This window comes from Chionomys nivalis, chromosome 8, assembly GCF_950005125.1.
Source record: "Chionomys nivalis chromosome 8, mChiNiv1.1, whole genome shotgun sequence".
In the NCBI taxonomy this organism is placed as follows: domain Eukaryota; kingdom Metazoa; phylum Chordata; class Mammalia; order Rodentia; family Cricetidae; genus Chionomys; species Chionomys nivalis.
The window spans coordinates 29,244,013-29,261,241 of record NC_080093.1 but is presented as its reverse complement, the minus strand read 5'-3'; the positions used below and the strand labels follow the sequence as shown (position 1 = coordinate 29,261,241).

At 39.2% G+C, this 17,229-nt stretch overlaps 1 protein-coding gene and 1 pseudogene across 2 annotated transcripts in view; one reads left to right on the top strand and one right to left on the bottom strand.

Moving 5' to 3' along the window:
• Positions 1-17,229, top strand: part of Ric1 (RIC1 homolog, RAB6A GEF complex partner 1) — a 93,870-nt gene that overhangs the window by 5,985 nt on the left and 70,656 nt on the right. For both annotated transcript variants that reach the window (XM_057779187.1, XM_057779186.1), the window contains exon 2: positions 14,254-14,361. In XM_057779187.1, coding sequence (XP_057635170.1) covers positions 14,254-14,361 — 108 coding nt within the window. The remainder of the gene's footprint in view (positions 1-14,253; positions 14,362-17,229) is intronic.
• LOC130880244 (ATP-dependent RNA helicase DDX18-like) lies at positions 7,479-9,458 on the bottom strand (annotated as a pseudogene).

Here is a 17,229-nt window from a genome sequence, read left to right as displayed (position 1 = left end):
GTTTTTTATTTATTATGTATATATAGGTTTCTTCCTTCATGTATCCTGCAGTACAGAAGAGGACACCAGATCTTATTACAGATGGTTGTGAGCCACCATGTGGTTGCTGGGAATTGAACTCAGGACCTCTGGAAGAGCAGCCAGTGCTCTATTCCTCTGAGCCATCTCTCCAGCCACCTGTTTTTTGTTTTTTTTAAAGAAGACTTTATTATGTATACAATATTCTGTGTGTGTGTCTGCAGGCCAGAAGAGGGCACCAAACCTCATTACAGATGGTTGTGAGCCACCATGTGGTTGCTGGGAATTGAACTCATGACCTTTGGAAGACCAGGCAATGCTCTTAACCACTGAGCCATCTCTCCAGCCCCTCTCAGCCCTTTTGGATTGAGGAAGAGAGAGGATATCACTGGTGGCTTTTCTGTTGTTGCTTCTCTGATCATTCAGGTTCTTATCCCAATATCTAACTACTGATAAAGAATAATTAGATATGTGCTTCACTCTACACACATGTTGTGGCACATACATGCCCCCCCCCACAACACACACATTACGATTGTATAATAATAGTAAATTAAAAAATCTGTTCTGAGCAAATTTCAAGTATACAATATTATCTGAAGTTATCATACTCTGTTAAATCACAAAAATTGACTAGTTTTATAACTATGTATTTGTATTTGACTCAAATCACTGCATCTCCTCCACTCCAAGCTTCTGGCAATCTCTGTTCTACGTAGCACGAATTCTAATTGCTCTTAATAATAGAAACTCAGAGCCAACTTTCGGGGTGAAAGCTGAAGGATCAGAGAAGCAGTGTGGCCAGCCACTACAGTTCTGCAAATGCTCAGACCAAAGGGATGATCCTGTCCCTACAGATCCTCAGGCTGAATTTCAGACTGAATCCTCAGACTGCATCCATCCCTACGCATTCTCAGACTGAATCCTCAGACTGCATCCATCCCTGCGCATCCTCAGACTGAATCATCAGACCACACCCATCTCTATGAATCATCAGACTGCCACAAGATCCTGTTTCCTCCTACCTTACCTCTCTCTTTGCACCCAGCCATATCACTCCTTTTTCCACCTCCGTAGTGCTGGAATTAAAGGCCTGTGATCCTAAGGGCTGGGATCACCTTTGTGTGAGTTCTATTTCTCTTTTAGACAGATTCAATCTCATGTAGCCCAGGGTGGCTTTGAACTCAGAGATCATCTGCTTCTGTCTCCAAGTGCTGGGATTAAAGGTGTATGCCACCATTACCTGGTCTCTATGGCTAACTATTGGCTTATCTCTGCACTCTGATCTTCAGGCAAGCTTTATTTGTTAGATAACAAACTATCACTACAGTTCTACTCTTGGTTTCCATGAGTTTTTTCTTCGAGATTCTTCATATGTACATTGTAGCTTCATGCAGTATATGCCATTCTGTATCTGGCTTATTTAACATGATTTCATTAAAAGTTCATGTTGTACTGAATGTCAGGATTTCCTTTAAAAAAAAAAAAGACTGACTAATACCCTATTGTATATATACCACATCCCTTTATCAGTTCATCTGTTGACAATCATTTAGGTTGTTTCCACATTATGGTGCTTTTTGAATACTACTATAGTGAATATGGGCATGCAGATAACTTTTAAAATATTGATTTCAAATCCTTTTTTGTACATATTTGGAGTAATACCATTTTGGGGGAGGAGGAAGCCCAAGTGCACACACACAAATTAGATAGATAGATAGATAGATAGATAGATAGATAGATAGATAGATAGATAGATAGATAGGATTAGTAAACTAGGTGGTTCTTTAAAAACAATTGTAAAGAATGCCCTATACTGTTTCCTATGATTGCTATACCATTCAGAGTCCGTCCAACAGCTTCAAGAAGTTCCCTTTTCTATATCCTCACCTATGTTCTGTCACTTGATTTCTTGATGAAAACCATCCTAATAGGTACAGGCTTTGATATGCATTTCCCTGTTAATTAGCAATCTTGAGTAGAGTCTTTGTCAGAAAATTTGGTGACCCTGTGTGGAGGTGGAGTGGGGTGGGGTGCATGGTTTTTCTCTAGGGCTTCTCTTCTGTTCCATTGGTCTCTATGCTTTGTTTTTATCCAAGGTAGTATGAATGAAGTTTTGTTCTCTTTTGATTGCTATTTGGTCTCTTGAGTTGTATATAAATTTTAAGATAGTTTTATAAATTTCTATGAAAAATATTGGAATTTTGATAGGGATTGTATTGTTAGTATGTATATTTAAGCTCTTGAACATGGGATATCTTTCCATTTGTGTCATGTTCAATCTTATAGTTTTCAGGGTCATATGGCTAAATTTATGTACTGTTTTATTTATACTGTTTATGCATAGGATTGCTTTCTTAAGTTCTTTTTCAATTTGTTTTTAGTGTATAGAAACATAATGGGCTTTATGCATAGATTTTGTATCTTATAACATTACTGAATTTGTTTACTTTTTTTTAACCTTTCTTTGTACTTGTGGAGAAAGTTGTACTTCTTCCTTGAACTTCTGCTTTGTATTGTAAGTTTTGTACTTATGCTTTATCTTTAAAACTAAATTTGAAGCATTTTTTATTAGCCTTGGTGCATTGCACACAGTACAGGCCTGTTGGAGACTCCTCATTCTTTCCTAGCCGCCCAGACCTGAAATAATCACACAGAAATATATTATTTAAAACACTGCTTGGCCTATTAGCTTAGGCTTCTTATTAACTAATTAACTAACTCTTACATCTTAAATTAACCCATTTCTATTATATTTTACCATTATATTCTATTGTATTTTACCATAAGGCTTGTGGTTTACCGGTAAGTTTCTGGAGGATGGTTGTCTTTTTCTTTAGGCAGCTACATGGTGTCTCCCCGACTCCTTGTAGTTTTCTCTTCTGTCTCTTCTTGAAATTCCTGCCTTATTCTATTCTGCCTTGCCATAGTCCCAAAGTAGCTTCTTTATTACCCAATGGTAACAAAACACACTCACAGCATACAGAGGGAAATTCCACATCACCTCCCCTTTTCTGTCTAAATGAAAAGGAAGGTTTTAACTTTAACATAGTAAAATTACATACAAAAACAGTTATCAAGCAAAAATTATAATTACAATATTTAGTCTATTTACATTTTGCAAATTAAGGAAAATACTTTATCATCTATCTTTGTGAGTCTAAGGTTTTATATTTAATCTGTCTCTTATAACTATCTTTCTTTAACTCCATCAAAGACTCCAGAAGGATATAATATTACCTAAGTAAACAGGAAGTGCATTGTAAGCAACTTCCAAAACTCTCTAGAATTGGGAGAGACATCTCACTGCCTGGACAGTCATCCATAGTTCTTCTGTACCATTGGGACATCCATATAGCCTACAGGCCCATAGTATCTAGCAGACATTTCCATGAAGCAGGAAATTTCAAAGACAGTTCCACCAATATTGGTAGTTTGTCAGTCAGTAGATATGACAGTCCTGTTTTACCCATTTCTTCTGTTTCCTGCAGAATGTCTGGCAGACTCTTTCATGAAGCAGGAATCCTGAAGGACTACCATCTCACCTTTAGGCAACTTTAGCAGTCTTTTTTTTTTTGTTTTTTTTTTCCTGATCCTGCATGTCCAGTTTATACAGCATACCACCAAACAGTCCAGGCAAGAGCAGTTTCTTACCCAAATGGCTAATCTTGTCACATTGAAGGCAAATTCCATGAGTTTCTTCAATGCCCATGAACATCTCTGAAGTAATTGGTGCTGCCAGAAGCAGACATGTCTCATTGTCATGAAAAGTCCTAAGTTTTAAAAACATTTTAAATGCCATATTCTGTATGTCTTTGAAAGATTTGAAGACCCATCCATCTGAAATATTTCTCATATATCTAGAAAACTTAACTAACATGACTACAAGTTTGACTATTATAGATGATGATCTATTAACCTGTATTTTTTAAATTATACATTACATTTTAAATGAGCTGCACAAACACAATACCTTAATTAAGAGCAAAAATATACATATAACAAAACTGACCTTAAATTTGTATCAATAGACCAATATCCTACCAATGCAAAGTATTTACCTCTATAGCATACCCCCTTTAAATGTAAACAAACATTTATAAACAGTATTTGGAAATTTGGGTATAGTTCTCCCCAAACTGCTTCCTGCTTTTTGTTGGGCAAAGTAATTTTGGGGTTCTTGGAGACCTTTCAGGGGGTTTTGGTCCATCAAACCACATTAGTCTGAAAGGACTCCATGGGTTCTCATCCTCTGTGGAAAGAAAAGTAGAACTTTTTTTCCAAAGCAACATATCCTTAGACCCAAATTTCGAAGTCAAGATACTTTTAAAGTATATATGTCAGTTTAGCGTAGTAGACCCCAGAATCAAATATCTCTCAGTACTTAATTCATTTACAGTCAAAAATTTTAAAGAAAACACAATAATATACATAATTTGGATTCTCTGTGTATATTTTGTTTTCACGTGGATTTTTTCTTAATCTATTACACCATTATGCAACTTGTAACACGCTTCTCACAGACCCCATTTAGGTGCTCAGCCTCTTGAAAGAGCCAGAGCTGTTTGTGTAACTAGCATGAACCAAGAAGCCCTCTCCTAAAGAAGCCACACAGCCTTCACTGCCAGTGCTGAGTCAGGAAGACCTCTCTTAAAGAAGCCACAGGGCCCCTGCTCACCACCAGCAAACAGAGCCCATTGGGGGTGGGGGAATGTGGCTACCAAGAAGCTTTTTTTTAAAGGTCTTATGTGGACCCATTTACCAGACCATGGGCACCATTCTGTAGGCAGTGACTGCTTGTTCATTTCCTGGCCACCCAAACCCAAAAAAATCACACAGAAACTGTATTAATTACAACACTGCTCATCCAATAGTTTAGGCTTCTTATTAACTAACTCTTACATCTTAAATTAACTGATTTCTATTAGTCTATGTATGTAGGTCAGTAAGATAAATAACCAGACCAGTTCAAGAATCACTGTTACATTTTAATAGTTGAAAAGGGGAAACTCACACTGTAAGAGGGGGAGGTCCAATGTGTCCTATATGTCCGGCGGGCCGAGAGAGCATGCATCTGTGTCCTACCAGTTTTGCTACCTGGGCTACAGGTAGCCACACCCTAACTAGATGTGATTGCTTGGTAGTTTCCCCATCATCTCCCCCTTTTGTCTAAACAAGATCGATCCAAACCCAGTACAACTATATACAATAGGAACAGATACCAAATATAAAATTACAAACAATAAACAATATTAAACAAGGAATGCATAACAAGTTTTACTAAACATTTTATTTCAAGGAGTCTATTGCATTGAAATTAAGCGTGCCTAAATCATGAGGAAGATAACTACAATTATCTAATTTTCAACTCCATCAAAGATCTGAGAAGGGAAACAATATTACTTGAGTAAAAAGGAAGTGCAGTCAAGAAACTTCCAAAATGTGCACCAAATGACAGAGACAACTGACTACCTGGGCAATCACCCAAAGTCTCATTTGCAATGTTGAAGCAACCAATTTTGGCTAAGGCCTAGCATAACTGACATACCATTTTCAAAGGCGAGAAATTTTTTAAAACTCTTACCCTGTCTTGGCAGGATATGACAGTCCTGTTTTACCCATTTACAGATACTCTGTATCTCTGTCAGTGGTTGAGGTATGGGCATTTCTTTGCCCAAATACCAGTTCTGCCAAGAAGAAAGGCTCCAGGTGGAGTGTCTTTGGTGCTCAACATTCTCTTGGGAGTAGATCGGTGTTGCCAGGAGCGATTGTGTCTCACTACCACGGAATTCTAGGTTAGATTAAAGGCCATTTTCTACAGCTCTTTGAAGAGGTTGAAGATTATATTATCTATACTGAATATAATCTCTATGCATTTAAAGAACCTGATTAGCCTAATTATAAATATGACAAACATAGATGACTATTGATCTATAATTCTCAATACCTATCTAACTTAAAGACTAAGACAATAAACAACTGTGCAATAAATGAGACCTTTGTTATATAGCTCTTTTGCTTAAAAGTTAACTTTTAAAAAGTTCCCTACTGTCAATGCATCTGTCAGGCCATTTCTCTAGTCTTGGGCACCCCTTGAGCGTTTGTTGTTGTTGCTTCTTTGGCTTGAACTGTACTACTTACCCAAATTGATTAAAATGTTCTGTTGATGTGTGTCTTGGCTGTGTTTTTCATTATTTTATTACTTAAAGCCTTCATGCTACCAAACAGTGTTATGAATATGAAAATGTTAGAGAAACTGAAGAGCTGCCCAGATACATTATCGCATTGCTTAGAATTTGGTTATGTGCTGCTCTGTCTCTCTGGGTTCCTACTTACATACATTGCTTTTCCAGAGTAGGCTATAAACTTTATAAAATTAGAATTTTGATCTCGTATTGTATCTTATTTAACCTTTAATAGGCATTGACTGAAATTATTTTTTAAGTAAACTTACTTTTTATTTATTTATTTTTTGTTATTAAAGCACACGCCTTTAATTTCAGTACTCCGGGGAGGCAGAGATATGCAGATTTCTGAGAGTTCGAGGCCAGCCTGGCCTAAAGAGTGAGTTCCAAGACAGGCTCCAAAGTTACGGAGAAGCCCTGTCTCGAAAAACAAAATGTTAGGAATATACAACAGAAGCGGTACTACTTTATGTCCACGTTCCTATGTGCACATGTAGAGGCCAGAAATTACCTATAGCTTCCTCAGTTTTGTTCCACCTTTGTGCTGCTGAGACAGGGTCTCTCTCTGAACATGGAATGGTATTTGGTTAGACCAGCTGGCCAGGAAGCTCCAGGACCTGCCTGTCTCTGGCTCCAAAGCATTCGAGACATGCGCTGCCGCACTCAGCATTTTTCATGGATGCTGAACTCAGGATCTGTGCAGCAGCACTTGATTACCCACCGAGTCATCTCGGCTGCAGTGGCACCTCTAAAGATGTGCACTAATTACTCCCAGCAATCTTTGCTCTCACATACGTGTGGCATTTTCAGAGGCTCCAGGTTATTTTTAACGTTCAAGAAATAAAAATCCAGCCTATTTTGTCCATCACTGCGTCCCTCCTTATACCAAAAAGGAAAAGTATAAAAGACGTTAAAACAATGACATGATTTTTGGGAGTATTTATTCTTTTTTTTTTTTTTTTTAAATTTGTTTATTTATTATGTATACAATATTCTGTCTGTGTGTATCCTTGCAGGCCAGAAGAGGGCACCAGACCCCATTACAGATGGTTGTGAGCCACCATGTGGTTGCTGGGAATTGAACTCAGGACCTTTGGAAGAGCAGGCAATGCTCTTAACCTCTGAGCCATCTCTCCAGCCCCCTTTTGGGAGTATTTAAAAATAAAAATTATCATTCATAGTAAAGACGAAAAGATCCTTAAGGTGATTAAAAGTTCTTTCTTAAAGAGAAAGGGGAACCTAGGGCAAAGTCCAGGTGGAAAGACATTCCCGTCAGTGAGAAAACTGCCTGCTGTCCGCTGTCTTCTTGCTGATGTGTTTAAAGATCTTGGACTTCTCCACTTTCTTTGTTTTCTGGTAGCCAAATCCACCGCCACCTCCTCTCTTTTTAAGCTTGCCATCATGGCTGCTCACGTTCAGATCAACGAAGGGAGGAACCTTAAAGCCAAAGGACAGAGCCACCTGCGGCATGTTTAAGTTGTTCACATCGAAGATCTGCTTGAGAGAGTGGGAGTCGTAGGCTCGTATGTAGGACCTGTATGCTTCCTGCGTGGACTTATGGAGAAAATAGTTCTTTTCGATCAGCTTTTCCAGCTGAGACTGAATATCAGAAACTTTAGACCAAGAAAAGTCGAACTGATTCAGTGGAACCTTGAATTGCTTTAAGTAACGAAGGAAACCCAACTCTTCAGGGCACAGGATGAGCAGGGCATGCCCTCTTCCATTCAGGCCCCGAGCCGTTCTACCCACACGATGAATGTATTCCTTGGGGTCATCGGGAGGGTCATACTGAACAATCCAGTCGATTTCAGGGATGTCCAGCCCCCTGGCTGCCACATCTGTGCACAGCAGTATCCCTGAATCTGCATTGCAGAATTGGAAGAATGTGGTTGTTCGCTTATTTTGCTTTTGCCTTCCATGGATGGCCAAGACAGGCAGGTTGATGTAGTTCAGTAGCTCATAGTGGTACTTCACAGACATACTAAAAGAAGACCATCACTTTCTTCTTCTGGTTCTTTTTAAGGAATGTGAAGAGCAGAAGGAACCTTTTCTCAGAGGGACTCACAACATATCCCTGCTCAAGTCAATCCACTGTGGTAACTTCTTTATCGTCATCAACACCCACATACAATGGCTCTTTTTTCAGAGAAATTCTTGCCAAGTCTTCAACTTTTCGAGTTTGTGTGGCAGAAAAGAGCATGGTTTGCCTGTGTACTGGCAAAAGTTTAATAATTTGCTTTAATTCTTCTTCAAATCCAACATCCAAGATACGATCAGCCTCATCAATAATGAGACACTGGAGGTTCTTGTACATGAACCCTGGAGTATTCTGCATGTGGTCTAAAAGCCGGCCGGGAGTGGCCACGACAATGTTGATGCCGTTGGCGAGCTTCTGCGCTTCAGCAGACCTGTTACTGCCTCCCATGATCAGCCCGTATGTGTGAACATGGTGCGTCATCAGTTCCTTAAGAACACCAAAGGTCTGCATGGCCAGTTCTCTGGTAGGAGAGAGAATCAGGACTCCTGTTCCATTCCTGGGCATAAACTTTAACTTCACAATGAGCTCGATCACAGGGATGAGGAAAGCCAGAGTTTTGCCACTGCCGGTTTTAGCAGCTGCTAGAAGATCCCTGCCTTCCAGAAGTGGCCTGATACTTTTATGTTGGATCTCAGTCATGCCCTTGAAGCCCATTTCTTCTATAGCCTTTAGAGTGTTTTCATTGACGAGGTTAGACAAGGAAGCAAACAAAGTGTGTCCTCAAAAGCTCCTGTCAGCCCCAGGGGCAGGCTGGGCACTTCCTTGTCATCTGGCTTCTCCACAGCATCTTCTGCTTCAAGAGCCACAGTGCTTTCTTCAGTTTTTGCTTTTTTGGTGTCAGGCTCTACATCATTTGCCATTTTCCTCTTTTTCTTCTTCTTTTTCTTTTTTGATTCTGAATCAGGAGATGATGGTGCTGCTGTTTCTCCATTGGTTAAAGCGGTAGGTTTCTGGGGTAACTTTTCAACTTTTGAGTTTTCTGCTGTCTCTTCAGGCATGCCTCCACTTTGTGCTTCTGCTGAGCCCACCCTCGCAGCATGCTTTACGGCTTTCTTAACTTTTCTGACCTTTAGCTCTTCTTTGGGCACATCTTCATTGGAAGGTTGGGATAGGCTCGTGTTTGATGCTTCTTGAAGCTTCAGGTTTCACTGCCGCTGCTTGATGTTCCTCTTCTCGATCTTCTTGCGCAGGAGTTTCATTTGTAAGTGCGACATGTTTGCCGGGCCGCGTTAGCAGGCTGCACTGAGCAGTAGCTGCACGTGCGTAGTCGGAACTCGGAAGCGTGTCTAAACTTACTTTTTAAAAGGAGATTTGGGTTCTCAACAGAACTGAGCAGCAAGAACAGAGAATCCCCACATATTGCCTGCCCCTCCCTCAGTAACTACCCTCGTCTCAGCATCTCTTACTTGGGCCGTACATTTGTTACAGTCAGTGACCCCACACTGACCAGTGACTATTATGAAATGTTCATGTTTACCTTAGCGTTCTCTCTTGGTAGTCCTACATTTTATAAGTTTTGAGAAATGTATAATATTACAGTATGTGTTGACCAACTTCTGTTACCATTCCAAAATATCTGAGATAATGAGCTTAAAAGAGGGAAAGGCTTGTTTTGAGTTATGGTTTTGGAGGTTTCAGGCCATGGTCAAAAGGCTTGTTGCTTTTGGGTCTATAGAGAAATGCTGTATGATCATGAGAGTATATGGCAGAGGAAGCCACTCAGCTGATGGCTGCCTGCAAGCGAAGGAAGGGGCAGAGAGAAGAAACCAGTGTCCCAGTATCTTTTTCAGGGGTGTGCCCCCAGAGCCTAACTTCATTTTGTGGGTCCCTACTTTCTAAAGGTTCCCCAGCTACTAACAGCACCACACTCTGGGAACTATGCCTAAAATACACAGGACCTTGGGAGGATGTTTATGACTCAGACTATAGCATACAGAATATTTGCTGCAGTAATTCTCAGTAGTCTACCTACTCATTTCCTTCTTTCCAGCCCTGGCAACCCCTATTTAAGAAAAAAAAAGAAAGACCACAAACAGAAACAAAAAACCTGTTCGTCCTTTTCTAAGTATCTTGTAATTGGACCTATGTGGTCTGTGTCTTTTTCCGTGTCTTTTCATGCCTTGGTGTCTGGATCTGCTATAGTTCATCAGCTATCCAAGGAATATTATGGTTACTTCCACGTTTGGCGATATTTATGAAACTACTATAATGTTTGTGTTCTACATTTGTTGTCATTTTAAACGGCCTGTCTTACTGTGTAGTGTCAAGCTCACTAACCCAGACTGGCCTTAAATTCATGATCCTCCTGCCTCGGCCTCCTAAGTGCCGGGAACCACCACACTCAGCTTTTTTAAAACTTTTTTGTGTGGGCATGTTTTCAGCTCACTTGAATAAGTAATGAGTAAATACTACCTTACAGGTAATGTGTTTGGTTTTGTGAGAAAGAGCCAGTATGTAAAGTAGATATATCATTTTACATTTTCAACAGCAAAGAATCTGAATTCCTGTTGTTTTATATCTTTGCTAGCATTTGGTATCAGTCTTCTAAATTTTGACTGTTCTGTTAGGTATTTAATGGCATCTTATTGTTTATATTTATTTTTCTCTAAAGAAAGAGGATGTTGAATATCTTGTAGAAAGATTGTTTTGTACGTGTATTTGTTTTGTGCTTTCAAGGTCTTTTGCCCATTGTATTATTTTGTCTCTTACTGAATTCTAAGTTTGTGTATATTTTTAATATCAGTTCTTTATCAAATATTGTAAACACTTTCCTCATTCTCTACCCTCAATAATCCTCATTCTCTTGATAGTGTTTCTCATTGATCAGTTTCTAATTTTAATGAAGTTCATCTTATGAATTGTTTGCTTTAGATATTGCACCTTTGGAGGAGGTCATTGTCATATCTGAGTCATTTAGGTTTTTCACGGTTGTATTCTAGGACTTTTACACTTTATACATAGGATTTTTATTTATTTTGAATTCTTTTTTTTTTTTTTGGTTTTTCGAGACAGGGTTTCTCTGTGGGTTTTGGAGCCTGTCCTGGAGCTAGCTCTTGTAGACCAGGCTGGTCTCGAACTCACAGAGATCCACCTGCCTCTGCCTCCCGAGTGCTGGGATTAAAGGCGTGCGCCACCACCGCCCGGCTTATTTTGAATTCTTGAGAGTTATATAAGACGTGTATCATGAAGAAATTTTGTGACTCAATTTCCATTCATTCTCTTTACTCCTTTGTCAAAGATCAGCTGACTGTGAGAGTCTAAGTTCTCTTCTGTTTCTTTGATCAGTTTCTCCATTCCTTCACCATATTTACTGTAGCTTTATAATGATAAGTCTTGAAATTTGTTAAACTGATGTATTATTTGTGTTTTAATAAATAAAGCTTGCCTGAAGATCAGAGGGCAAAATAGCCACACTAGTCAGCCATACAGGTCAGGGAGTGGTGGCACACACCTTTAATCCCAGGACTCAGGAGACAGGCAGATAGATCTCTGTGAGTTCAAGGCTACCCTGGGCTACACAAAATCAATTCGGAAACAGATCCAGGCGGTGGTTCACACCTTTAATCCCAGTGTTTGGGAGTCACACACTTTTAATCCCAGCACTAGGGAGGTAGAGACTGGGGTGATATGACTGGGCAGAGAAAGGAATATAAGGGGGGGAGAGACTGGAGCTCACTGGAGACTTCACTGGAGGGTTTGTTGAGACAGTATCTGAATATTTGGTAGAGGTAAAAGGCCTCTCTAGTGGTTGGCTGTTTTGCTTTTCTGATCTTCAGCTTGAACCCCAGTACCTGTCTCTGGGTTTTATCATCCGTACTACAGTTTGTGTTAGCACTCCAGCACCCTTTATCACCCTTCATCTTGAAATTCATCTGAAGTTGAGTTGATTTATTGACACCTGTTGTAGTTTGAATGTAATTGGCCCCCATAATCTCATAGAGAGCGGCACTGTTAGGAGATGTGACTTTGTTGGGGTGGGTATGCCCTTGTTGGAGGAAGTGTGTCACTGAGGGGGCAGGCTTTGAGATTTTCTATGCTCAGAATACTGCCAAGTGTCTTGGTCAACTTCATGTTACCTGCAAGATGTAGGACTCTCAGTCACCACCACATCTGCCTGATGCTATGCTCCCTGTCATGATGATGATAAACTGAACCTCTGAAATTGTAAGCAAGCCACCCCCAATTAAATATTTTCTTTATGAGTTGCCATGGTCATAGTGTCTCTTCACAGCTATAAAAACCGTAACTAAGACAACATTCCCTAAATAACTACTCAGATTTTGGTAGGATTGCTTTAAATCTCTAGATCAAACTAGGAAGAATTGCTATCTCAACAGTATTGACCCTTCCTATTAATTAATATAAAATATTTTTATCTATTCTTTGACATCTTTCATTAGTATTTTGTATAGTATTCCTTCTATACATAATTCTTTTAGATTTATGACATTAAATATTTCATTTTGGGTAATGCAATATAAAAATGGAAACATGCTTTTTTATTATAAATCATACTTTTTCAGTACTAGAATCTGTGAAAATGATCAACTCTTATGTATTTTATATCTTATGGCCTTGTTTTTTTTTTAAGATTTATTTATTATGTGTACAGTATTCTCAGTATTCTGTCTGCATGTATGCCTGCAGGCCAGAAAAGGGCACCAGATTTCATTACAGATGGTTTTGAGCCACCATGTAGTTGCTGGGAATTGAACTCAGGACCTTTAGAAGAGCAGGCAGTGCTCTTAACTGCTGAGCCGTCTCTCTGGCCCCTGGCCTTGTTTATTTATGTAAGAATATCCTGTTGATTCTTTCAGTTTTGAATATGTCACTGTTGTCTGTGAATACAGTTTTAATATCTTCTTTCCCAATATGTATGCCTTTTATTTTCTTTCTTTATCTTGTAACATTCTGTAGTCAAACTTTCTTTGTACTGCCAGTTCTCAAATAATGTCATGATGATTAAGTTTGAAGGCTTTGTCTTAGCTTAGGCTTGTTACCAACTAGCTCTTAAAACTAAATTGGCCCGTTTATAATAATCTATGTTCTGTCATGTGGTTGCTACCTCTCCTCCATATTGTGTTTTTGAATCACTGGTAAATCCCACCTCCATTCTTCCCAAAGTTCCTATCTCTCTACCCAGAAGTCCTGCTTAACCTCTCCTATCTAGCTATTGGATATTCAGCTCTTTTTTAAACCAATCAGAAGGTGTCTTGGCAGAGACTCATCTTCACAGTGTACAGAAAGATTAGACCAAAACAACATTTGTTAGGAATTGTGCTACTATGTTGGATAGTAACGAGTGCCTCATTGCCATGTTACTCAGGTGAGAAAGCTTGGAGTTTCTCATTACTAAGTGTAATAATAGGTGTAGAATTTTTGTTGCTGTTCATTAGCAAGTTGGAGTTCTATGAATAGATGTTATATGTGTTAAAATGCTTTTTTTTTGGCCTTTATTGATATCATATTTTTTTCTTTCTTTAGTCTATTTAGTTGACTTTTGAATGTTGAACCAGCCTCGCACGCCTGGATATAGTCCATTTGGTCCTGGTGCATAATTCTTTGTTGGATTTAATTTGCTGATATTTTGTTGAGAATTTTTGCATCCAAGTTCATGAGAGATTTTGGTTTGTTGGTTTTGGTTTTCATATGGTAGTTTTGTTTGCTTTTAGTAGGATAATGTTGGACTCACAACATGAATTAAAAAGACCTCTTATCTACTGTGTCACTTCTGTGTTAGGGAAGGATGTAGAGAACTGATACAATTTATTTAAATATTGGCTTAATTCATCTGTGAATATATGTGGGCATGGTTCTATTTTGGAAAGTTACTAATTATCGATTCTGTTTAGCTTATTCAATAGATGTATGTGTGACTAACATTTTTTTATAATCTGCGTAAAACACTGTAAAAATATTTCCAGTGTATTCTATAAGTAATGTTTAAATTTTGTTTGTATCTCTTTCTATGATATGCAAGTAAAATAAAATATATCTGTTTTCTTCCAGCCTAGCGTGTTAATCGTAACATACAAGGAACCAGCTAAGTCATCTACTCAGTTTGGATCTTACAAACAAGCTGAATGGAGGCCAGATAGTACCATGATAGCAGTGTCAGTAAGTAGATCTTTCAAACTTAATATTATTTTCTTAAGGAGTCATTTAAATTAATGCAAAGTTGCATTTAAATGAGATTTTCTAATATTTCATTTAGTTTTAACACAGTGTGTGTGTGTGTGGAGAGAGAGAGAGAGACAGAGAGAGAGGGGGGGAGGGGGGAAAGCTGCACTGATTTCTATGTGGGCCTGTGCTGTCCTACTTTCTCTTCTTACATTGACTGTGTCTTCATTGTTAACTTCACTGCATTCTGCCTTCCCTGAACAGTACTTGTGTCCCTTTCTTTGTAATCTTCGGAACCACCCCTCCCCCAAGCCTATAGATAATGTACATATGTTAGAGAAATAAAAAAATAAGTTTAAAGAACTTAGGTTGAGATCAAACTGGAGCCTTGTGTGTGCTAGGCAAGTGTTCATCCACTGAATTATACCACTATCCTCTTACTGTTCTCTAACTATTCCATTAGCTCACCTGCCTGCATGTTTCCACTCTCTTTCTAGTCTGGTATTTTGTTGACTGGGCTGCTCATCTGAAAATGTTCCAGGTGACAAAATTGTAGTACCAAGTAGTTCTGTATTTCTTGTAGCAGAGCTGGTAGGCTTCACAACCACATAACAAGTCCTGCCTGTTATATATAGTTCATAAACTACATATAGGTATAACTGATTTAAATGATCAGTGCAAATAAAAAATGCTCATATATTTATGTATTGTCTGGGCTTCTTGAAGTGACAACAGCAGATTTGAGTTGAGTAGTTCTGACAGCAACCATGTATGATGTTCTCGGCACTTATAACTGCATTGCAAAGCAAGTGCTACACATACTGTGACATTTCATATTATGTTTATTACCAGTACATACTTTCATCAAAAAAACAGAAGTGCCGGGTGGTGGTGACCCATGCCTTTTATCCCACTACTTGTGAGGCAGAGGCAAGCAGATCTCTGTGAGTTCAAAGCCAGCATGGTCTACAGAGTGAGTTCCAGGACAGCCAGAGCTGTTACACAGAGAAACCCTGTCTCGAAAAACAAACATACAGAAGAGAAAATTGTCATGCTTTTAAAGCATTCAAGTCTAGATGAGACATGAATGGCAGGTAAGCTGCCTGTCACACTTGAGTCAATTAGCCAATAAAAACATGGTAAGAGTAATGCAGAGGAAAATATTCCTAGGAAAGTCCTTAATCCCTGAATCCTGATTGGTGAAAAGTGTAACTAACTTGGCACAGATGTTTGTAGTTTTTAGCCTAAAAACAATGTAACGTTCTGCTTGGGTCACAGTTCAGCTCCTGAGTCTATTCTGTGGCCCTGATTGATCATCAGCAGCTTAATTACAATAGATTTTTGTCATCTGCATTGTGGTGTGGGATTCCCCTCTGTATGCTGTGAATACCACTGGTTAATAAAGAAGCTGCTTTGTGCCTGTTGAAGTGCAGAATAGGGCAAGGCAGGAATTCCAAGCAGATAAAGGAGGAAAGAGCAGGTGGAGTCAAAGAATAAGCTGTGTAGCCTCCACAGGAGACACATGCCGGATGTGGTTACTGGTAGGCCGCAACCACATGGCGATATACAGATTAATAAAAATGGGTTAATTTAAGATATAAGAGCTAGTCAATAAGAAGCGTGAGATAATAGACCAAGCTGTGTTGTAATAATATAGTTTCTGTGTGATTATTTCGGGTCTGGGTGGCTGGGAAATGAACGAGCAGTCTCTACTAATAGCATTAATTTACTTTGTGAGTTGTGTTGGCTCCCAGCAGACCCCATAGCATTGCTAAGTTCACCTATTAAGGTGAATGGATTTTCAGAATTTTCTGTACAATCTCATGATGTAACCCTCGAGTGCAGTGGTTCTCAACCTTCCTAATACTGTGACTCTTTAATACAGTTCCTCATATTGTGGTGACTTTCAACCATAAAATTATTTCATTGCTACTTCATAACTATAATTTTACTACTATTATAAATCACAATGTAAATATCTGATATGTGACCCCCAGAGAGGTTGCAACACTGGTGGAGAGCCACTGTTCCAGTCTAATGAAGTTTTGATATATCTGTTACTAATCATAGTTGAAATTTATGAATAGAATAAGGAAGTTCCAGGAGTAGAATGCTCTTTAGAGTATATAAAAGGTAAGTTATGTGCAGTTTCTGCCAAAGAAATGGTGGAGTCAATTTTATAAACACATAAAAATGTTTTCCCTATAGTGGTTTTTTTAAATTAAATTTTTTTAAAAAAAATACCAATCCAAATTCCCACTCCCTCCCCTCTTCTCATTCCCTCCACACACCCTCCTACCCCACCCCCTCCAATCATAAGAGGGGGCAAGGCACCTTGCCCTGTGGAAGGTCAAAGGCCCTCCCACTACATCTAGGCTGGGCAAGGTATACATCCAAAGAGTATAGGATCTCAAAAAGCCAGTACATGTAGTAGAGACAAATCCCAGTGCCACTTCCAGTGGCCTCTCAGTCTGCCCCAGCCATACAACTGTCAACCACATTCAAAGGGACTAGCTTGGTCCTTTGCTTGTTTCTTCCCAGTCCTGTTGGAGTTGGTGAGCTCCCATTAGCTCAAGTAAACTGCTTCAATGAATGAACCCCTCATGGTCTTGACCTCTTTGCTCATATTCTCATTCTTTCTACTCTTCAACTGGACCTTGGGAGCTCAGTCCAGTGCTCCAGTGTGGGACTCTGCCTCTGTTTCCATCTGTTGCTGGACAAAGGTTCTATAGTGATATTTAAGATAATCATCAATCTGAATACAGGGCAATGCCAGTTTGGGCACCCTCTCTACTATTGCCTAGGGTCTTAGCTGGGGCCATCCTTGTGGATTCCTGGGAATTTCTTTAGAGCCAGGCTTCTTGC